Source organism: Drosophila sulfurigaster, chromosome 3, assembly GCF_023558435.1.
Source record: "Drosophila sulfurigaster albostrigata strain 15112-1811.04 chromosome 3, ASM2355843v2, whole genome shotgun sequence".
NCBI classification, from domain to species: Eukaryota; Metazoa; Arthropoda; class Insecta; order Diptera; family Drosophilidae; genus Drosophila; species Drosophila sulfurigaster.
Genome location: NC_084883.1, coordinates 50,709,279 through 50,731,204, shown reverse-complemented (window position 1 = coordinate 50,731,204; position 21,926 = coordinate 50,709,279). Strand labels below are relative to the sequence as shown.

The following is a 21,926-nucleotide window of genomic DNA, read 5'->3' as shown; positions in this document are numbered from 1 at the left end:
TGTCTCAGCTCTATGATCGCATTTTGCCACAATTTGCGTAATTTACATAGACACCACTAAATAAATTAATTGTCACTTTATGTTTGTTTACCATTCAATAATGAAATATTGATAGTTTAGTGTGGGTGCCACACACACAAATTAATAGGCCTCAGATGAGGCGAATCTCGAATAAAACTTTTGACAAAAATGTGCAAAAATTCGATTGACTTCTTCTTTTGCGGCAACCGGTTTACGATTTGGTCTTAAAACAATTTTGGCTAAAGACATAAAAGAATAACTTGGCGTATTTTGTGAGGATTGAGTTCAACACTCACAAAAGATGTGTGTTGTTATTGTTATTTCATTCTAAGCGCCATCCAAGGCAAAACTCAAGCCCTTGGCCAGAGGCTTTATATGCAGACGACGGGGTGAAAGGTGCCCTGAACGAAGATCACTTTATTGATATTTTTTGTGGGTTTATTGGAGTTTTAATATTGATAAGAAGCTTTGGTACAAAACAAATAAGGCGGAAGAGTAAACTTAAGATCTAGCTCTTAAACTGACGACTTGGCACTTCGTAGGCGTAACCATGGCCCTTGGATGAGACATAAACACCGCTGTCCACACTCGCCGCCTGCTCCGATTCCTCCGTCTCCGGCTCAGCTACGCCCAGTTCCGCATCTGATGGGGCAACTGGAATGGCATCCTGAGGGAATTCATCACCGGTGGGAAATTCGTTGTTCAGCTCCAGTTCCAATTGACTGACCTTGGGTACATCGTAAACAAATCCATTGCCCGATCGCACCAGCTGCGAGACGTCCGCCGAGGCGCATTGCCAGCAAAGTGCTGCAAAGAGAGACGCTGCCCAGATGAAGAGACGCTGAAATTGTAGAATTGTGGTTTGTAATTGTGTTTATAGAACGGCTTTAACAAAAAAAAAGAATTGACTTACCATATTTATGGATGCTGAGTACCTTAAAGAATGTCGAAATATTTTTTATAGCTTCCAGCAACGTAGCTCGCGCGAATGCAGGCAATCGCGTTGCGACTCAAACTATTTATACTTCTATATCTATGTTGATCGTGTTTGTTTGTTTGTATTTATGTTTCGTTTTTTTTTTCTTCTTTATTTTTGCTTCAGTTTATTAATTGCGATGCTGCTGCCGTTGTTGATGTTGCTGCCGTTGCTGTTGCCGTTGCTATTGCCTGCTTGTCAAGCAACAAGCTATTCGATAGTTAGAGCGGCCCTAGATAAATAAACGCTACAAAAGCTGAAAGCGATGATTGGTGCCGTTTCGCTTCACTCCAATTCCAATTCCAATTTCAATTCCAAATCCATCGCCTCATTGTCAAGGCCAAGACTTGTTTTGTTTTCTTGTTACTCTGTTGGGGTCAAGTGTCAGTGCGTTTTTTACAGCCAGTCTTTGTGGCTTTGTCTTCATCTTGAATTAATGATTCTATGCAAGATGCGCTGCCACTCAACTGTCTGCTCTACTGTCGGTTGTCTGCTGCTTGTTGTCTGCTGGCAATCTTTGGCATCCATCACGTGAGCTTCTCGAATTGTTGTAACTACTTGTATTTAGTTAAATCATCGATTCATGTAGTTAAACTAAAACCAAAAAATTGAAATTAAACTGTTGCCGCATCGAATCATATAAAGCGCATGTTGTCAACGGATTTGAGCACATTTCCGTTTCATTAGTACGAGTATTTTTATGGTTAGTCGATTTAAACTCGATCTATTTGTCTCTGTCAGCTTTGACAGTTTGATTGTCGCTAGCGAAATGACAGTATACAGCCCTGAAGCGGTCACGTATACGACCTGTGACCCATGCATCAAGCAGGCTTAGCCATAAGTATCCTAACGGCTCCCACGTTCCGCTGAATTTGACAGCTGGACAGGTGGATATCAGTTACTTTGGAGTGTTTGCATTTTGGCATTTATTTTTCTTTTTCTCGCCGTTATTGGCGATTTCTTTTGACCCGTTGCTTAAACAATTAATTAACCTCGCACTACCTGTCTTTTGCCTTAGTTTATTTATTTAAGATGGTGATAAATCACTCTCTGATAATTTGTTGCATACTTTCGGGCATGTTTAGTGTAAATAAAAACCATAGTAAGTAATTGGGCGCAAGGTAAAGTTAATCGATGTCAATAGATGGCGCTAATAATTCAACAAACAAACAAATAATCAAATTGGAAAATATACAGCATTAAAATTATGAAAATGAAATCACTTAGTTGGTTTCAAACTCTTCTAAAATAGCATATATCTCATTAAAAGTCATTCTGAATATATTATTTCAGCACAGGTTACATTTGAATACTAAATTACTGAAACTAAAACGAAAATTATAGTGCCAAAAATAATATATGATTATCATATGCATAGCTCAACCTTTATGAAGATTTGTCTAAAATTTTAAATATATTTAGTAAGACTTCCCCGTATGTAAATTCCCAAATAAACAATTGATTTTCATTAAATTATTTTTTTTATTTTCGTTTGTCAGTTTATTTCAAGCGATGTCTTTATCGCCATTCGTGAAAATTCGTCTAATACTACAGGATGATTTGTTTTCCTAATTACAACAAGAGTTCCTTAATATTCGAAGGATGGCTCGGGGTCGTTGGGGTAGCTGTAGCCTTGGTGAGCAGTCACAACAGGCTCGGGCTGACGGTAGACAGGAGCCACGGGCTCTGGTTGGTAGACTGGAACAACTGGCTCTGGCTTGTAGACGGGAGCAACAGGCTGGGGCTTGTAGACGGGAGCAACAGGCTGGGGCTTGTAGACAGGAGCCACAGGCTGGGGCTTGTAGACGGGAGCAACTGGCTTAGGTGCAACAGGCTGGGGCTTGTAGACGGGAGCCACTGGCTTAGGGGCCGAAACTGGGGGCAGGTACTCGTTGACGGGCTTAGCGGGCACAACAACCTTAGGAGCCACAGGCTGGGGCTTGTAGACGGGAGCCACTGGCTTGGGTGCAACGGGCTGGGGCTTGTAGACGGGGGCAACTGGCTTGGGTGCAACAGGCTGGGGCTTGTAGACGGGAGCCACTGGCTTAGGGGCCGAAACTGGGGGCAGGTACTCGTTGACGGGCTTAGCGGGGACAACAACCTTGGGGGCCACTGGGATCACCGGCTTGGGAACAACAGGCTCTGGCTTGTAAACGGGAGCAACTGGCTTGGGTGCAACGGGCTGGGGCTTGTAGACGGGGGCAACTGGCTTGGGTGCCACAGGCTGGGGCTTGTAGACGGGAGCCACTGGCTTGGGGGCAGCAACTGGGGGCAGGTACTCGTTGACGGGCTTAGCGGGCACAACAACCTTAGGGGCCACAGGCTGGGGCTTGTAGACGGGAGCCACGGGCTGGGGCTTGTAGACGGGAGCAACTGGCTTAGGAGCAACGGGTTGTGGCTTGTAGACGGGAGCAACTGGCTTGGGAGCAACGGGCTGTGGCTTGTAGACGGGGGTAACAACGGGAGCAACAGGAGGCAGATATTCCTGGACGGGTTCGAACTTAATCTCAGGCTGGCCATAGTGGTATCCGTCTTCCTTCAGGATGCCAGCGGGAGTTGGCTTCGAGTAGACGACAGGAGCGGGCTTCTCGTAGACAACAGGAGCGGGCTTCTGGTAGACAACTGGAGCGGGCTTCTCGTAGACAACGGGAGCGGGCTTCTGGTAGACAACTGGAGCGGGCTTCTCGTAGACAACGGGAGCGGGCTTCTCGTAGACGACAGGAGCGGGCTTCTCGTAGACAACGGGAGCGGGCTTCTCGTAGACGACAGGAGCGGGCTTCTGGTAGACAACAGGAGCAGGCTGCTCGTAGACAACAGGAGCGGGCTGCTCGTACACCTGAGGCACATCAATGACGAACTGCTTGGCAGGCTGTTGGTAATGGTATCCATCTTCCTGCAGGTTGTCGCTGTTCGAGAACAGATGCGACACATCGGCGCTGACAACAGCCACCAGGGCGAAAGCAATCAGGAATTTCTGCAAGCCAAACGATGGAAATCATTTAAGTTTTGTGTTAGCACTCATTCAACAAACAATTCATCACAATTAAACCACAAATTTATGAGTTCTTTTAGTGCTTCACGGTTAGATGATTTTATCTTTTCACATGTTAGTTTTATCCTCTGGCTATGTTGTTCTGTTCTGTGCGGTTCCGTTGTCTTACCATTTTGCTCAGTTTCAAATTCACACGACGAATGTTGAAATATCACTGTGCTAGCGATCATGACTACCACATTATTTATACGTCGTCGTCGGGTCGGTTCAGGATAGCTTCGACTATCCAAAAAATTGACAAAAATGAATAAAGCCGAAAAGGAAAAAACTCTTCGGCAAAAGCAGAATCTTCTCGACAACAACATCACTGCTATCGTCATCGATTAACGCTGCCGAATTCAAAATTAAAAAAAAAAAGTTAACCGAACCTGATTGGGTTGGTTAACCGGCTGCGACAGAACGACAGTCATAAAATTATTCGGATGGCTCGCCAGTGCCAAAGCGTTATACATTTAAACACGATGAAATACACAGACACAATTTAGAAAAAATAAACCAAAATCACTTAAGCAACCCAAATATAACGAAAGTTATACACACTCTTAAGTACTGAACATTAAAATCAGAAGTGCAGTGATTAAATTTGTAATTTGCAAGTGATTTATAACAATTAGACATGTTCATTAAAAAATTACTTAACAAGTTTCACACGTTACCCAATAGCGAACATACTCTTCAATTAAGTGTATGATTACTTAATAGTTCTATATGCAAAATCATAACTAAAACTAGCCAATAAATATGCTAAAACAAAAGAGTCTGTATTAAGAATTCAACGTAATAAAAATGCCATTTATTAGGCCTATATGTTCCTGCTAGATTTATAGCCTTTTGATCGAGTAACTTCGCACTCAACAGCGTGAACAGAGATGCTCTTTATTTTTGTTTGTGCTTTATTTTTTTCCTGCTGGCGAATAAATTGAATGCATACCATTTTTATGGTTATTAATGAAACACTACGGGATATAAATAAATGAATCTCGCATGGTATGCTTTTGTTTATGTTTTATTTATGAGAACGTATCTAAAATCGAGACAATTTGCATGTGATCGCAGCAACAGTTCCGCTAGCCACCAGTTATGAGCCCTCAATTACTCACAACCAGATCCAGAGCTCAACATACGACGCTGGCAGCTCAACAATCAGGCTCAGAAACCTTGACCATAAACACTGAGACATTTATTAAGTGCAAAAACCTGTTTCGAATTAAGGGCCAATGTCGACCTCCGTTTGTGGCAAACAGCTGCCTTTTTTGGGATAAGATAACGTATCCCGTTTCCATGCTCAGTCCCAAGGCATTCCCACTTCACTCACATTTGACCTATAAGACTGGCTTCGGATTGGTAATTAAGACTCATATATTGTCTTATTATTGCCAACTTGGGCTGCTTATATGGCAAGTTCTTTATACTGTACTCGTCTTATAAATTGTTATTTATCAATAAAACTTGCATCGTTAATTTGAGTTTAGCGCTCGCCATTTGATTAGCACGCAATTAACGCGACTTAGAATTGGCCTTGCTAAATTTCGGATCGTATTAGTTGTCATAAAGTCAAAACTTAGATGCTGACGCTGTTAATCTAATCAGCTCCACTCAATGCTAGACGAACGTTGAACTAAAGAACTTTAAAATAATAATATAATATAATTCAGTCATATTTTTATTCAAATTTCGATACAAAATTTACATAATGTTTACTCAAGTCAATCCGTTGATTTTCGGGACTTTTTTCCATCATAAAATATCCTACAGTTAGCAATGAATCGGGTATGCCAAATACATAAATTACTTTAGAAAAAATTAGTAAATCATAAAAGTATTTTAGATGTTGAACGTAAATTAATTTTTCATTGATATATGTTAAATACTTATTTATATTTGGCTTATAGGGTATCTTTAATTTCAAATAAGTTAACTTTAAAACAAATGTGTGCCGGCATTGGGCTTAAAATAGAACACGTTCTAGACGGGTTTTACCCACATGGCAGTGTGAAGTTGTTTTAAGGGCTAAAACAAACTCCTATTCGCATAATTGCGATTATCATAAAGCTCTTCATTGTTGGTATTAATCATATTTTGTTTTTTGGTATCTTCTTTGGAATATACTTGACTGGTTTTTAGCTAGTAATTTGTCAGCGGTTTCGTTGAACTTGGTACGTAACTGTTAATCACTATGTAGTTTTGGTTTAGTCACTGGAATTTAAGTTTGACTTGACCCTGACTGGTACCACGCATCGTCAGCGGATCATTCACTTTTGCTTTCTTAGCATTTGGCCAATTTAATGCAATATTCGAGATGAGCTGTTCTACTACATTCTACCGTCTACAGTCTACAGTCTACCGTCTACAGTCCCCAGCACTCAGTTGAACTGTATTAATTTTACCTATATTTCCGGCATTTAAATGGGATCCAAATCTTGCTTGTAGTCCGCATTTAGATCGGCTCTGATTACTTCATCAGTAGCTAAAACAAAAAAGTGAGAAAAATTGTTGTTGCGGCCTAATTTGATACAAAGTACGTTAAATGTCAGTAAAAAATACGCTAAACGAGTTCATTTAAATTATGTTCATAAATAAGCATCAAATTATAATCAAATGGAATTTACAAGTACGAGTTAATTTAGGAATACCCGTATTATGTCAGAATTCAAACCCAAAAAAAATATAAAAAAGGGTTGGTGAGGCCTGAATCTAGACACAATATATTGAGATGCAAATATATAAAGTATTGGCTTGTGTTGTCAGCGCCTGGAAATAGCGTTGAGTAGACAGAATGTTTGTTAAAATCCAAAACAACAAGGAACGTATTGAATCGAAATGAAATCAGAATAGAATAGAAAATTAAAAAACAAAAATAATTCAGATAAAACTTCTATTCAGTGCAACCGGTTCTATTAGTTTTATAAATAAGCATAAATTTACCTGATATCAAATGATTTGGAAGATTTTTGTTGACCTGTTCCCCGATTGTGGTCCATTAAATATTGTGTTGTGACAATCGAAAAGCCTGTCGAAGAATGTCGCTGATAAAATCTTTGTGCAGATCAAATGCTTTGCATTTAATTAATTAACTAAACAACACCAGCTAACTGAATTTTCAATATTTCTGCATATTAGAGTAATTTCATGTGCAAAATATGTGCAAAAATAGAAATACAAATTTGAAATCGTATAACTTATTAATTAATAATAAATTCAGCGGATTACGCATACGCAGTGTGTGTCGACATCAGCATAAAGAGCACATAAATTCCAAAAATAATTTAACATAGCATTAACAGTTGGGGTTTGTGTCACGGCTAAGCCACTGTTATGACTGTTAACTACACAACTGGTTTCATGGTGTCTGCTACGTCTCGGCGCGATTAATTTCGCCGAATAACGACTGAAATCAAATTTATTGAATTATATACAGTACATACCTTTTGCAAGAGCAAAGTCAAGGCACAAACAAAAGTGAATGAGTATTATAATGGCTATATACATTTACAGTTAGAATTTTAATGGCTTGCTTTCATTGACTTGTTTAGCCGCTTCTATTCGAGATGAAGGAAGATTGTTGTTCCCATTAATTGCAGCATCTTTTAAATGCGCTCTGCGATAAGTGGACAGATTTGGGATTTTGCCATATAAATATCAAATCATTGCACGATCTTCATACAATTCAATTGTTTTACCGGTGAAAGCAACATGGTAAGATTAGGCTCTAAAAATTAAATTATTATATTTTTGATTAATCGCATTTCTAATTGTTACAGCGTTTTATTATTGCAACCCTTGCTCTGGTTTTAGTGGCCACTGTGGATGCCGGCTTGTCGCGTCCTAGCAATGTCTACCTGCCGCCAGCTGTTGTGCAGCGACCAGTTGTCACCAGCTACCGCCCAGCACCACAAGTGATCACCACTGTGCAACGTCCCGCAGTTCAAGAAGTCGATTATACTGCGCCCATTGTTGACACTACACCAATCAGGCATGTGCTCCGTCAACAGCAAGTCTACTCCGCTCCAACTGTAATCTCCACGCCAGTGAAGCAGGTGGTGCGCCAGCAAAGAGTTTACTCGTCTCCCATTGTTGTCTCCAATCCAGTGAAGCAAGTGGATTACACTGCTCCCATTGTTGATACCACTCCTTTGAGGCAAGTGGTGCGCACTCAGCAGGTTTACGGCACTCCAGCTGTTCAGCAAGTGGTGCGACCCGAGAACGTTTATCTGCCTCCTGTTGCTGTTCAGCGTCCAGTGGTTCAACAAGTGGTTCGCCAGCGACGTGTCATTGAAGCTCCAATTTCAATTCAGCGTCCAGTGGTGCAGCAAGTCGTCCGTCAGCAGCGCGTTATCGAAGCTCCAGCAATCGTTCAGCGTCCGGTGGTGCAGCAAGTGGTGCACCAGCAGCGAGTCATCGAAGCTCCAGCAATCGTTCAGCGTCCGGTGGTGCAGAAAGTCGTCCGTCAGCAGCGCGTTATCGAAGCACCAGCAATCGTTGAGCGTCCGGTGGTGCAGCAAATCGTTCGTCAACAGCGAATAATTGAAGCTCCCATTGCCAATTACGGTGTGGTGGAGCAGCCAAGGAACACTTACTTGCCACCATCAGCTGGCATCGATTTGAGGAGCAGCTTTGCAGACAGGCGTTAACTGGTTTCACGGTTTATCCCACAATCACAGAGTATACCGCATATGTATATTCAAATGCTAATTTTGTTTGTTGATGGAATCACAGATGTTCTGGAAATGCAGAAATATTTCGGGTTTATTAGCATTCAGCCAAAGTTGGCAGACAAATAAAGAGAAAACGACATAAGCAAAATCATCATAAATATTATATGGCTAGATGCGCGTATAAATCGTCTAGATCATTAATGTAAAGAAGACAATAACCTTTGGGGCGAGTCAAGACTGCGAGTTGAGCTTGAACTCTCAACGTTCTTCAGACGCCAATAAATAAACCACGAGCAATTAATCATTATGAGGCGGGGAAGCTTCAGATTATCAGATTTGCATCGTTTTGCTGGATAAACTAAATTGTTATCCGATAGCATGACTGTTCTATAGTTGTATTAATAACAACAAAACAGCAGCTACAGCTACTGGTTGATTATGATAACAAACTTCTTCATCGTTCGAGCGTAAACCCTGTTCTCTAAATTAATTCCAATTTTTGTTTGTTCGTTTGACTAGTGAAATCAGGTTTGCGCTATTCTTGTCCAACAAAAAAAACTAATGCAAAATTATTGTGATTGACCTCATGAATATGCATGGGATAGCATCGATTCCTTTGCGAGTGACAAAAATAAATGAGAGAGTTTATTAAGCGACTTGCCTGCCTAGCTGATAAAGCCATATACATATCTTGTTGTTATTGTTTGCCATAGCTATTGCCGTTTAAATTGCCGTTTGCCGTAGCTATGGCAAATATGCGAAATTAAAGAAGATGTAGAAGAAGCAGTTGAACATAATTCACAGTTGCTTTGATTGATGATATCCAGTACTTCCGTTTGCGAATCGATCGTATAAAAGTACTGCCCGTCGGCTAGAAATTATTATTCGAGTCTTTGTCCTATTCGCAAACAGAACATCGAAAATGGTAAATAATTAAAGCGCGCTTACTTCGCTTGTCGGATTATTAAAGATACTTTTGATTTGCAGAAATTCATCGTCCTTGCTTTGGCTTTGGTTGGCTGCGTGGCCGCCGAATCTGGCTACAACTATGCCAATCCTGGCTCCTCAGCTGCCGCCTCGGTTGCGGCTCCAGTGAGAAGCTATGTGCCCCCAGCAGCAGTTGCCGCCTCGGCTCCAGCTCCAGTCTTCCATGCCGCTGAGTCCGCACCTGCTCCACAGCGTTCATACGTGCCACCCGCAGTCCACTCTGCTCCTGCTCCTCAGTACCATGCTGCTCCAGCTCCTGTTCCTCAGTACCATGCTGCTCCAGCTCCTGCTCCTCAGTACCACGCTGCCGCCTCTGCTAACGTGCAGTCCTTCGCCGCCGCTGAGTCTGCTCCCGCTCCAGTCAGATCTTATGTGCCACCTGCAGCTCCAGTTCGTGCTGCCCCCGCTCCCCAGTACCATGCCCCAGCTCCTCAGCCTCAGTACCACGCTGCTCCTGCTCCTGCTCCTCAGTACCACGCTGCCGCCTCTGCTAACGTCCAGTCCTTTGCCGCTCCTGCTCCCAGCTTCCAGGCTGCCGAGTCCTTCGACAGTGGTTTCGAGGCTGCCGCTTCCGCTCCCGTCTCCGTCAGCTCAGGCGGTGGCGCTGGTGCCGGTGGCTACAAGTACAGGACTGTGCGTCGTCGCGTCCACAAGAACCGTGCCTAAGCGTTGAATTGAATTCAATTAAGAAAGCCAAGCAATAAACAGAGTTAAATCCGATTTCAAATGTCTAATTTAAATGACAGCCAATTGGGAAAGTGAAGAGAGAATGTTGCTTAAAAGTAATACTAACATTTTGCCTGGTGTGTATATCCTATTGTCAGAGAGTATGTTGTTGTTTTGCGGTTGTGGTTAACAACCTCTGATTCAATTCAGCGTGTGCAACGCACAACGATTAATAAATTTAATCGCCTTTGATCTGCGGCTGTCTTAGAAGAATCACTTGAATTTGCATTTCATTTGGAAGCATTCAATACAACAAATGGGTCACATAAAGTGCTCAATGAATTTCTCACGCTTCGCTGGCTAACAGGTTTCGCCCCCTTTTTCGATGAAGTTGCAGTGCATCGGCGATTTGGTATATAATTGAAGGAAAGACGCTTAGGTTGACACAAACGCAATGGTGAGCGCACATTTGGAATACCTGCCAAGCATCTTGTGTTGATTCTAATCTCCTTTCCTTTTTCCTAGCATTTGTTTAGATCCTTGTTGGTGTGCTTGCTGGCCATTGGCTGCCTGGCTGACGTTTCGCTGGCGAAACATCATAAGCACAAGCGCCACTACGACGCATCTGAGGAGGATCATCATTATCTGCCGCCGGTTGAGCGCGATCCGGAGCCACATTATCACAGGCACAAGCACACCAGGGAACGCGTTGTGGATCATGAACCCAAGCGTGTGGATCATTATCATCACTATGACAAGAAACCGGAGGTGCAGAATCGACACATTCATTACCAGGATGTCAATTCACAACTCCGCACCTCGACTATCCTTCCAGCAGCATCCGGCATCATTACGCGACGTGCGCGTCCCAATCGTGTGACCTACGCGAGTGCTCCAAACTCCGTGTTCCATACGCAGATCAATGTGCAGTCCCAGGACTCTGAGCTAAACTCCCAGATACGCCCAGATCCAGTTGTTGGCATTGCTCCAGCTGGAGTGCAAGTGCCCGTAGGCACATTACTTCCTGGAAGTCAGTTACCGATTGGATTGCCCGCAGGAGCTCAATTACCTACCGGTGGTCAGTTGCCTACAGGAACTCAACTGCCTGCTGGCGGTCAGTTGCCTACAGGAGCTCTGCCACCTGGTGGTCAATTGCCCACAGGAGCTCAATTGCCGACTGGTGCGCAGTTGCCAGCGAATACTTTACCCAATTGCCAGAATCCAGTTGCCGGCAATCCGCCCACTGGTTGTCGTGTAGTCGATCCTCCTGGGGGTCAGTTACCCACAGGAGCTTTGCCACCTGGCGGTCAATTGCCAACAGGAGCCGATCCACCTGGTGGTCAATTGCCAACAAGTGCTATACCGCCTGGTGGACAATTGCCAGCTGGTGGTCAATTACCAGCCAATGGATTGCCTGGATTTCCGCCAGGTGGACAGTTGCCAGCAAATGGTTCACCACCAGGATTCCCACCAGGCGGCCAGTTACCAGCTAACGGACTGCCAAATGGAGGACAATTGCCAGCTAATGCACTACCTAATGGACAGCCAAATGGTGGACAGTTACCTGCAAATGCATTCCCATCAGGAAGTCAGTTACCAACCAATGCATTCCCAGCTGGAGGACAATTGCCAGCCAATGCACAGCCTGCTGGCTTTCCGGCTGGAGGTCAATTGCCAGCCAATGCATTTCCAGCAGGAGGGCAGTTGCCAACTAATGCGCAGTTAAATGGTGGAAACGGAAACGGTTTTCCAGCTGGCGGCCAACTGCCAACGAATGCTTTTCCAGGTGGTAGGCCATTGGGCAATGGTAATCAACTTGGCGTGGGTTTCACTGTTGGCAATGGCAATGGCAATCTCAATGGCGGTGCTCAGCTTGGACTCCCCCAAGGATTTAGTAATCAAAATCTATTTATTCCTGCAGTTAACACGCAGCTGCAACTTGGACAAGTGCCATTGATTGCTGCTCCTCAGCCAGCCGTTGCGCCACGTCCCAGCTCGGTGTTGATTCAATTTGATCCAGCTGTTGGCGGCCAATTACCTGCTCAGGCAAATGTTGGCGTCAATCCCAATCAGTTGATACCACTTATTGGTACTCAAATTGGGAATGGGCAACAGCCAATTGCCCAGCTAACCACAGCGCCTCTACAAAATCAATTGAATCCCATTTTTGGTGTGCAATTGGGAACTGGACAACAACCCATTGGCGGTAATCCGAATGGGTTTAATCCAGTGTTTGGTGGTCAGTTGCCGACAGGAGCTCAAGCACCTACGAATGCTGATCCTAATAACGTTTTAGGTGGTCAGTTGCCTGCAGGAGCGCAAGCTCCCACGAATGGAAACCCAAATCCTGTTTTTGGAGGACAGTTACCCACTGGAGCTCAAGCACCAACGAATGGTCCGGTTTTTGGAGGGCAGTTACCAACTGGAGCTCAAGCACCAACAAATGGTAACCCAAATCCAATCTTGGGTGGACAGTTACCAACCGGTGCTCAAGCACCAACAAATGGCAATCCTAATCCAGTTTTTGGAGGACAGTTACCAACCGGAGCTCAAGCTCCAACAAATGGCAATCCAAATCCTGTCTTTGGCGGCCAATTGCCAACAGGAGCTCAAGCACCCGCTAATGCTGATCCAAATAACGCCTTTGGTGGTCAATTACCTACAGCAGCTTTTGTGCTAAACACAGGCAATCCAAATGGTGCTCAATTGGCAACCACAGCTCAACTGACAGGCAATACCAATCTGCTTGTTGCAAATGGCCAACGTTTGACTAGGCGTCGACGCGTTGGACGTCAACGCGTGCGATCCAACTACCAAGGCCTCAATGTGGTTAATGGCAATGTGTTCGGTCAGCCCGATATACAAGGACCGACCAACGCTGTGGGCAATCAACAGGATACAAACATTATCGATGGCAACTTCTATAGTTATCCAATTGCTTATCAACGTAGACTTCGATTGAATGGCAATAGTCGTGTTTTACTAACCGATGGCGATTATGTGGATGACTATGATACAACACCTGACGTTGGCTTAGCAGCCAGCACTCCCGAGTTGTCATATGCAGCTCCAGACAGCAAAGCAGCTCCCAACAAGACAGATCACGAAACAGCTGCCTCCAATCATGCCACAGAATATCGTGACGATGGTTATCACTACAAGAATCCAAGACGCACTACATAAATCAATGTTGAACATTCATTTTTATGTTAATTAATAAGTAAGAGCAAATGCTAAAAGAGCAGACAGAAAAGTAAATTTTTCGTTGCATAATTTTGGGCGGTTGAAGTTAATGAAGAGTTGATACATTTCCGGTTTGGCAAAGCAAAGCTTTACTTTAAAGCTGAGCTTTATTGTTGTGGTTATTAAGCATGCTGTGAGAAGCTTTAAAAAAAATAAGCTTTACACAGCTAAGCACAACATTGGATCTTTAGAGTGTTTATTTTTCGAAATTACGTATACGAAGCGTTTTAGAATAACAACATGGAACAAATAATATAAAGTCTTAAAATATATTAAAAAAAAAGACAAAGTATTTCAACCAAATCGCAGTAAAGTAAAGTTCACTTCATCGACTATACAAATAAATTTCTCTTCATCACAAATCTCTCTCTTGAAGCCGGCAAAAACAAATCAACTATGTGAATTTGATGTGTTTTTTGAGTAAGTCCAACAAACTAGTTCAGAGCAGCACACATTTTGCAGCACAATGGAAACAGATACACAGGTCATGCAAGTTTTTTGGACATAATAGAAAGGAAGATGAACACATTTGGACGCAACAAAATCAATTGCCAGCATAAATTAATGCGTTCATTTAGATACGATTCTCATGCAAATTCAATAAGCCAAAGAAAACAAAAAATACAAATATAAAAATAAGCAAATAAACAAAAATAAGCAAAAATTGAACCAATCGACTGTGTAAAGAAAAAAACTACAAATAATTTAAATAAAACAATGCTGACGTGGGATGTGAGCTGCAGCTGCAGAGTTTGTGTGTGTGTGTATGTGAAAAACCAACACATGTAAAATTCATAATGAATTTTGAGTAAACTAAGGTGGGACCCGCACACAAAGACAATTCATAGTAATATAATATTATTGTGTGCCATCGATGTCAATATTTGTTTGGCAGCTCGCAAATCACAGACGATGAAAGCTTTTGTGCTGTCTTTTGTCTAGACTTGAATCTCTTCCGATGCTGTAGGTCATCATCAGAGCAATGTCGATGGCTGTGGCAGTGGCAGTAGCTGTGTGACTTCGACAGTGGCAATGAGTGAATGAATAGATGCAAGCATTACATATGCTAATTGGATCATTAGGTTATAGATTTCGTGATTGTAATCGCTGTGTTATCGCTAATGTTATGACCTCTACTTAGGCAAATTTCTATGATTTCGGACAGCAAAAAAAAACTCCAAACTCTCCCAAGAAAGCGGCAATAAATCAATGCACGGGCCAAGTCATGGAAGTCATGGAAGTGAAGCGAAATACATTCGAAATTGGTGCACAAAATTAATGAGCATAGAGAACAACAATTAAATATTTATAGAAAACAAATATAATAATTTATGGCAAAGTTCGCGCATGAGTAAGAATCTGGTCGAGTCTTTGCATACATTAAGGCCAAGACAAGCTGCTCTCGCCTGCTCGTCTACCGCATTTTGACCCGCTCGGCGTGGGGCTTCGATGATTTTTTAAGTTTCACAGTTCCAAAGTTTCAAAGCCGGCCTTTGGCTGATTACAGAAATACATATTTTGAAAATGTGTGCGAATTTTTTGTTTGTTTCTTTGTAGCTAGTTTTTTTTTCAGTTTTTTCAGTTTGTTGTATCTATGCAAAGCGAGTGCGGGCTCGTATTCAGATCTAGAGTTAAGCTCATCAGTATCGTGAGCGGGAGGCTTTGGCTCTGGAGTTCAATGATCCGCACATGCCGGCTGCCATTTCTATGGCCCGGTAATTGTGTACGCCCCTCTTAATTGGCACATCACTTATTAACAGAGTGTGTTTGTAATGTGTGTGCTTGTGGCTTGACTACAAATGGGATGTGGGAACTTCAACTTCAAAAAAGGGCTGCCCTAGGCTTACGTCATGAGCTAAAGATAGCAAAAGAGCCCAAGAGCATATACAAATCATTTCGAATGCTGTGTGATTAATTTGTAGTACTCAGGGCGCAATTTATTAAAATCGGACAGGCTGAAAAATTTTATACGAATTTCAAGCCTCGTTCACACTTAAATCTTTGGGCCACCAGCAAGCAACAGAAAACATGCTTACATACCCACACATAGTCAGAGTTAAACTAATGATGCTGCCAAAGCAATTTGAAAGGAACTTGCCAAATTTCTTGTGCCACGCGTATGAATTTTTAATGACCCAGCCGCGTGTTGGAAGTGTGCGCAAGTTTATTATTATTATGATTTTATTTGTTAATTTTAATTCTGTTTCTGTTTCTGCTTTTTTCGCTCCACGATTATTTTTTGTTTCACTTTGTTGTTGGTGCTGAAGATGAGATCCATGTCGATGGCGGCGGCACTTTCTAGTCGCTGCCTGCTTAGACAATATTTGCAGCGAGAAAGAAACTGGTTTCCAGAATGATTTATCATACATTTAAATTAAACAAAAGACAAAAAGCAGAAAACAACAACAAATCTCCAAATATAATAAAAGAGCATCAGAAGACAAAAGCTTAATTTATCATAAAAGACTAAAACGTGTACTTAACTTAGGAATAAAGTTGATCATTAAAAAGCCTTAAATCGCATACTCTAATAAAGAAATAAATAAAATTAAAAATCTAAGAAGAACTAGTTTTAGTTTTATGCAAAATACCAATCAATTAATTCTTATTCAATTATGATGTATATGCTTAAGCTGAGCATAAATTTGCAGCTTATGTTGGAGTAGATGAACTCGTGTTTGGGGTAGAGTATAAGATTAGAAAACTAAATTAAGTCGCACGTGTAAGTGAGGAAAAGAAGCTGCCGAAGCTCTTTTAAAAAGGCTAAGTCCAATGCGAATAATATTAATTAAAATAGAATTTGCATAAATTAAGAAAAACGCAAAAAGGTTTTTGTCAGACAGAGCGACGCGCTTGCCAAAAAATTTGGCAATTTTGCACTGTTCAGAGCGCTTCAGACACAGCAGACACAGCTCTCACTTCAGACAAATCTAATGTGTGATGAACGTAGTGGAGCTATCAGTCGACCATATCGTACTTGCATCTTTTAGATACTTTTTAATGGGATTTGTCGCTAGGTAATATCAACAAATGCAGTCTTAATTAGTTCGATTGCTAGACACACCCCTCAAAGCAGTAAAGTGGAGCTGAAAGTCGACCATGTCCCATCCATAGAATTAACTTGACTTGGTAACCATAAGAAACAGAGTGAAGCGAGTTATCCATTCCCAGTTGTTTTAATGGGATTCGTTGATTTGTGCCTTCAGCTTGGGCTGGAAGATGTTGCTGGAAGGTGAAGCTGAAGTTGACTTTGGCGTGGAAATGTTAAAATGTACACATGCGTTTTTTGGCTAACAATTTTTATGTTTAATACCTACGCGACATATGATGATGAGACTGATGTGACAGACTTTTGTATTTATTTTTGTTTTGTTCTTGGTTTGTTCTCGATTCTATGGGACGGGTTGAGCTGCCATTCACTAATTTGCATATTTATGCCATTTCAGCATAAACATTAATTCCGAAATGGCACTTTTAAGTGCTTGGACCGGCTCATCGGGCTGCTGCCGATGATACAAACACTCCATCGCCATAATAATTACGACTGTGATGTATTGTCCAGCGTCCGAGAAACTAAACATTTATGGTCAAGATGCCTGCCGGGTATGGAATAAAAAGAATCAGAATAGAACCAAACTGAATCGATTCGATTCGATTTTGAAAAGAATACATTCGATTCGACAAATAATCGAGTAGTTTAGTATAATGAGCCCTGATTCGGGCGATAGATTAGATTGTAAATTTGCAAAGACATCAATTGGTCTCTGCCTCCACAACTACATACATAAATATATTTTTTTTATATATTTTTCTTTGTATAATGCTGCACGCATACAGGAAATCAAATTTGTAGTTTCATTGTTTGACACAAGAACACTAATTCCCCAAATGTGGATGAATTGAACACAATTCTAAGTAGTAGATATTCAAATTTTAATTGTCGGCACATTTCATTAATAGCACAAGTCAATTAGTAGAACCTGGACTACAACTCGATTAAAGATTTAAGTGTTAAGCACAATTCTTTATATCGTATTTCATACAATCAAATACATGATTTTGATCACGTGGCACTCTCCGCCCACTCAATGCTCTTTGGCTGGCAGTCAAATTGTGGAGTACTCTTCAAAGCAGTTGACGGTGCCAGGCATCGGATGGTGGTGGTCTGTTAATGCGAGCCTAGCCTTGGCTATGATAAATAATTATAATCATTATGGTATTGTGTACTTCTGCGAATTAATAACAATGTTAATGTGCAGATGACTTAACTTAATTTAACTTAACTTGTGGCTTTGCTCATCCTTCAAACGTACGGAACCAATTAGATCTTGGCGCCACTAACGAGCCTTGTTTAATGGCACAGTTTAGCATTGATGCTCCGAAACACACCGCAAAAACTTTGCAATTCCTTATCGATTTCAATTTGACTGCGATCATTAATCATGCCAATATTTGAGCAAATTGCTGATGCTGCTGTGGCTGCTGCTGCTGGGAGCAGATTGAGATATGAGTTAATAAATATATATCTATTTTTGTGGCAAATTTTGTAGTTTCCACCCAAAATATATTGACCAGATGTGAGATATGCGTTTGTCAACATAACAAATAACATATTCATAGCAACTATATCAAAAGGGTTATTTATATGTTGTTTGTGGCTATTTTTGCACAGCACGAACAACGTATAGGCCTTTCAAAAATTTGTTTACGTTTTGTTTCGTATCAGAGTGTGACTTTTGTTGCTGTATTGAATCGTAGCGTGTGGCTCATATCATTCATTATTATGATTATATCCGGCATTCATTTTACGCACTAGATATCAAATCAAACACAAGATATATGCCATCATTATAATATCTTTTTGTTTGAAGTGCGTTGAATGCCGCGGTGCTCTTCGGCAGTTCCTTTAAATGATTAATGAACATCGATGAGTCGATAGCGACAACAATGAGCCAAGGCACAAGCGACAGCAGCAGCAACAACATGAAAACATACTCGTAATATTTTAATAATTTCATAAATTTTATTGTAACATACAACAAATTTCAAGTTAAGTCGAGCGTTAGTTGTTGGGGGAACACAACAACAAAAAAAAATATAGAAACAAGACAACAACTAAACTACTCGCTGAAATAGTCATAATAAAACAAAATTAAAATAAATTCACTCCCATCGTGAATAATGAGCGTGTGTGTGCGTGTTGTCCATCAAATGTTTTGCATACGATTAAAGAAAACAATTAAGAGAATCCGTCCAAAAACGAATTGGCCAAGCTGAGCTCGTTGAGCTGTTGCCGCCTGTGTGTGCAAATGTAAGCTGACGTTGCTCTTGCCTCTGCTGCTGTCGACGTTGCCGTCGATGTTGACGTCGCTGTCGCGGTCTTCACAGCAGCAGCATTTTGGTATCTGTGAGCGAGTTGAGCGGTCAGTTAATTGAGCCACTGCCGAGGCTTAGAACTCGGGCAGAGCGAAGTGGTGCAAAATTTACAGCACGATCAAAGCGCGAAGCCGGCGCTGAGCGTTAAAATTTTCGGTTTGCGTCGGCGTTTACCTCGACGTCGACTTTGACGTTACCGTTGACGTTGACGCTTCGTTTCGTTTCGTTAACGCTAATGCAGGGCAGAGCCACTAGCGCTGTAATGAGCAGCACGGAGAGAAGAATTTGTATAAATACCAAAAGGTTCTTCGTATTTCTTCATTAGAGTTTCGAATCATCTTGTATCAACAAGCAACTCCAACAGTTAACATGGTACGATCCATCTCAGCATCTTCATCTGGGTCTTTGCCTACACTAGCAACGCATTCATCACCGCAACCCCACTGATGGAAGGACTAATCTTAACCCACTTTCAACTTTCTCTTCGTCTCTTGCAGAAACTTTTCCTGGTCGCTTTCGCTGTGATCGCAGCTGTGGCTGCTGATGTCAGTCACCTGCCCTCAAACGAGTACTTGCCCCCCGCACAGGAGGTCCAAGCCATCGAGGCACCCAGCAACGAGTACTTGGCCCCAGAAGCCGATTATGCCGGTGAACAGGGCAGCCTTGCCGCCGATGGATACCGCTACAAGACCCACCGTCGTGTGGTGCTCCGTCGTCACCGTCGTGATGTGAGCCATCTGCCCTCAAACGAATACCTGCCCCCACAGGAGGAGGTCCAGACCGTCGAAGCTCCCAGCAACGAGTACTTGGCTCCTGAGGCCGATTATGCCGGTGAACAGGGAAGCCTTTCCGCCGATGGATACCGCTACAAGACCCACCGTCGTGTTGTGCTCCGTCGTCACCGTCGTGATGTCAGCCATCTGCCATCCAACGAATACCTGCCCCCTCAGTCTGCTGCCCCATCTGCTGAGTACCTGCCCCCCAGTTCAGGTTGCTGCCCCAGCTCCCGCACCAGCTCCAGTCCAGATCGTTGCTGCCCCTGCCCCAGCCCCAGCTCCAGTTGAGTACGCTGCCCCCGTTGAGGAGGCTGCCCCCCGCCCATGAATTGGCCGATGATGGATACCGTTACAAGACCCACCGTCGCGTCGTCATCCGCCGCAACCGTCGTGATGTCAGCCACCTGCCCTCCAACGAATACCTGCCACCCCAAGAGGTTGCCGCTCAGGCTCCATCCAACGAATATCTGCCACCCCAGCAAGTTGCCGCTCCCGTCCAGGCTGCCCCAGCTCCCGTCGAATACGCTCCAGTTGAGGAGGCTGCTCCCGCTCATGAGCTCGCTGATGATGGTTACCGTTACAAGACCCACCGTCGCGTTGTGATCCGTCGCCACCGTCGTGATGTCAGCCACCTGCCCTCAAACGAATACCTGCCCCCTCAGTCTGCTGCTCCCTCTGCTGAGTACCTGCCCCCTGTCCAGGTTGCTGCCCCAGCTCCAGTCCAGGTCGTTGCTGCCCCTGCTCCTGCCCCAGCCCCAGTTGAGTACGCCGCTCCCGTTGAGGAAGCTGCTCCCGCTCATGAGCTCGCTGATGATGGTTACCGTTACAAGACCCACCGTCGCGTTGTGATCCGCCGCAACCGTCGTGATGTGAGCCACCTCCCATCCAACGAGTACTTGCCCCCAGTCCAGCAGGAGGCCGTGCCCACCAGCGAATACCTGCCCCCAGTGTCCAACGTTGTCGATGAGTACTCCGGTGTTGAGCAGGGCAACCTCGCCAACGATGGCTACCGTTACAAGACCCACCGTCGCGTTGTCCTCCGTCGCCACCGTCGTGATGTGAGCCACCTGCCCTCAAACGAGTACCTGCCTCCTCAGGCTGCTGCTCCATCTGCTGAGTACCTGCCACCCGCTCCCGTCCAGGTTGCTGCCCCAGCTCCCGCTCCAGTTCTCGATGTGTCGGTCCCAGTTGAAGAGGCTGCCCCAGCTCATGAGCTTGCTGATGATGGATACCGTTACAAGACCCAGCGCCGTGTCGTCTACCGTCGTCATTAATTCTCATCTGAAATGGTTCACTAAGTGATCAATTTGTACTCATTTTGGAGTGCAAGTTTAATACATATAAGAATACTTCCTCTTTTCGTTCACGAAATAAAATATTACGAAAATAAAATATTCAACTCTTTTTATTTCAAGAAATTTCTAAACAATATAAACGAACAGGTATTCAAAAATTAAGCTAAGTGGCTTAATTTGAAGTCGTTGATTTCATATACAAACGAAGACAGATGACATTTTGAATTATCATGTGTTAAGTTATTTTTATTATTATTGATCATTTAAAATTGACCAGTTGAAATAAATAACAATATGGAATTATATTTTTAGAACTACTTAAGCATGTGGTGATTTTTTTCCATATAGATCATTGCTGACAGGTTAGTTTATCAAACACTTTTTCTAATAACATTTTCTAGCTAACATACAAATTTGTTTTAATTTTTTAATATTAAAACTACGAATTTCGATTGTGCTTTGCCATTGCTACAGAAGTAAAATGTACGCAAATCTCTATAATTAGAAATCAAAGTTGGAATTAAGCTTCTACGAATATTTTTATGAATACCCGAAATCTAACCCAAATAACTGCTTTTACTCTTTATTAATTAGAATAATACTTGAGAATAATATAAAAATATATGTTGATTTAATAATTGCTTGTGTAGCGAATAAGTCCAAAAAGAAACTCATAACCAGTTTCGCTCAACCAGTAACCTCTTCGATCATCCTTGAAGTATGCAACAGTTTTTGATGTCAGACTGTCTGCCAAGTTGTCTAGAAATTTTTGGAGATCGCATTAAGATTAAAGTATTTATAGCATTTGGTAAATGTGATGATTGAAATACAATTACAAATCGTTAATTTCAAAATAATTTAATTATCATCGGAACTGCG

At 42.6% G+C, this 21,926-nt stretch overlaps 6 protein-coding genes across 6 annotated transcripts; 4 read left to right on the top strand and 2 right to left on the bottom strand.

Annotated features, from left to right (window-relative positions):
• Nucleotides 1-454: 454 nt before the first annotated feature.
• On the bottom strand, nucleotides 455-1,746 carry LOC133842384 (uncharacterized). Its single transcript, XM_062275452.1, has 2 exons — nucleotides 935-1,746; nucleotides 455-862 (listed from the first exon to the last, which is right to left on the bottom strand). The coding sequence occupies exons 1-2, from the start codon at nucleotides 935-937 to the stop codon at nucleotides 530-532; spliced, it is 336 nt and encodes a 111-aa protein (XP_062131436.1). The 5' UTR covers nucleotides 938-1,746; the 3' UTR covers nucleotides 455-529.
• Nucleotides 1,747-2,459: 713 nt separating this feature from the next.
• On the bottom strand, nucleotides 2,460-4,265 carry LOC133844531 (uncharacterized). Its single transcript, XM_062278581.1, has 2 exons — nucleotides 4,159-4,265; nucleotides 2,460-3,971 (listed from the first exon to the last, which is right to left on the bottom strand). The coding sequence occupies exons 1-2, from the start codon at nucleotides 4,159-4,161 to the stop codon at nucleotides 2,586-2,588; spliced, it is 1,389 nt and encodes a 462-aa protein (XP_062134565.1). The 5' UTR covers nucleotides 4,162-4,265; the 3' UTR covers nucleotides 2,460-2,585.
• A 3,383-nt stretch (nucleotides 4,266-7,648) lies between these two features.
• Nucleotides 7,649-8,852, top strand: LOC133843375 (serum response factor-binding protein 1). The gene is made up of 2 exons (XM_062276889.1): nucleotides 7,649-7,745; nucleotides 7,811-8,852. The coding sequence occupies exons 1-2, from the start codon at nucleotides 7,743-7,745 to the stop codon at nucleotides 8,678-8,680; spliced, it is 873 nt and encodes a 290-aa protein (XP_062132873.1). The 5' UTR covers nucleotides 7,649-7,742; the 3' UTR covers nucleotides 8,681-8,852.
• A 667-nt stretch (nucleotides 8,853-9,519) lies between these two features.
• Nucleotides 9,520-10,427, top strand: LOC133843376 (uncharacterized). Its single transcript, XM_062276891.1, has 2 exons — nucleotides 9,520-9,629; nucleotides 9,692-10,427. The coding sequence occupies exons 1-2, from the start codon at nucleotides 9,627-9,629 to the stop codon at nucleotides 10,355-10,357; spliced, it is 669 nt and encodes a 222-aa protein (XP_062132875.1). The 5' UTR covers nucleotides 9,520-9,626; the 3' UTR covers nucleotides 10,358-10,427.
• Nucleotides 10,428-10,742: 315 nt separating this feature from the next.
• Nucleotides 10,743-13,615, top strand: LOC133840118 (basic proline-rich protein). The gene is made up of 3 exons (XM_062271779.1): nucleotides 10,743-10,769; nucleotides 10,883-11,693; nucleotides 11,787-13,615. The coding sequence occupies exons 1-3, from the start codon at nucleotides 10,743-10,745 to the stop codon at nucleotides 13,538-13,540; spliced, it is 2,592 nt and encodes an 863-aa protein (XP_062127763.1). The 3' UTR covers nucleotides 13,541-13,615.
• A 3,534-nt stretch (nucleotides 13,616-17,149) lies between these two features.
• Nucleotides 17,150-21,144, top strand: LOC133840117 (uncharacterized). Its single transcript, XM_062271778.1, has 3 exons — nucleotides 17,150-17,203; nucleotides 19,474-19,882; nucleotides 19,948-21,144. Exons 1-3 carry the CDS (start codon nucleotides 17,150-17,152, stop codon nucleotides 21,024-21,026), a joined length of 1,542 nt encoding a protein of 513 aa, XP_062127762.1. The 3' UTR covers nucleotides 21,027-21,144.
• Nucleotides 21,145-21,926: the final 782 nt, after the last annotated feature.

Excerpts from the sequence above, each read along its gene's own strand:
- LOC133840118 (XM_062271779.1), top strand. The coding sequence starts at position 10,743 with ATGAAGTTGCAGTGCATCGGCGATTTG. Across the intron at positions 10,770-10,882 it reads TGCAGTGCATCGGCGATTTG|CATTTGTTTAGATCCTTGTT; the intron begins GTATATAATTGA and ends CCTTTTTCCTAG. Across the intron at positions 11,694-11,786 it reads AACAGGAGCCGATCCACCTG|GTGGACAGTTGCCAGCAAAT; the intron begins GTGGTCAATTGC and ends GATTTCCGCCAG.
- LOC133840117 (XM_062271778.1), top strand. The coding sequence starts at position 17,150 with ATGTATTGTCCAGCGTCCGAGAAACTAAACATTTATGGTCAAGATGCC. Across the intron at positions 17,204-19,473 it reads ATGGTCAAGATGCCTGCCGG|AAACTTTTCCTGGTCGCTTT; the intron begins GTATGGAATAAA and ends CGTCTCTTGCAG. Across the intron at positions 19,883-19,947 it reads TGTGCTCCGTCGTCACCGTC|TACCTGCCCCCCAGTTCAGG; the intron begins GTGATGTCAGCC and ends CCATCTGCTGAG.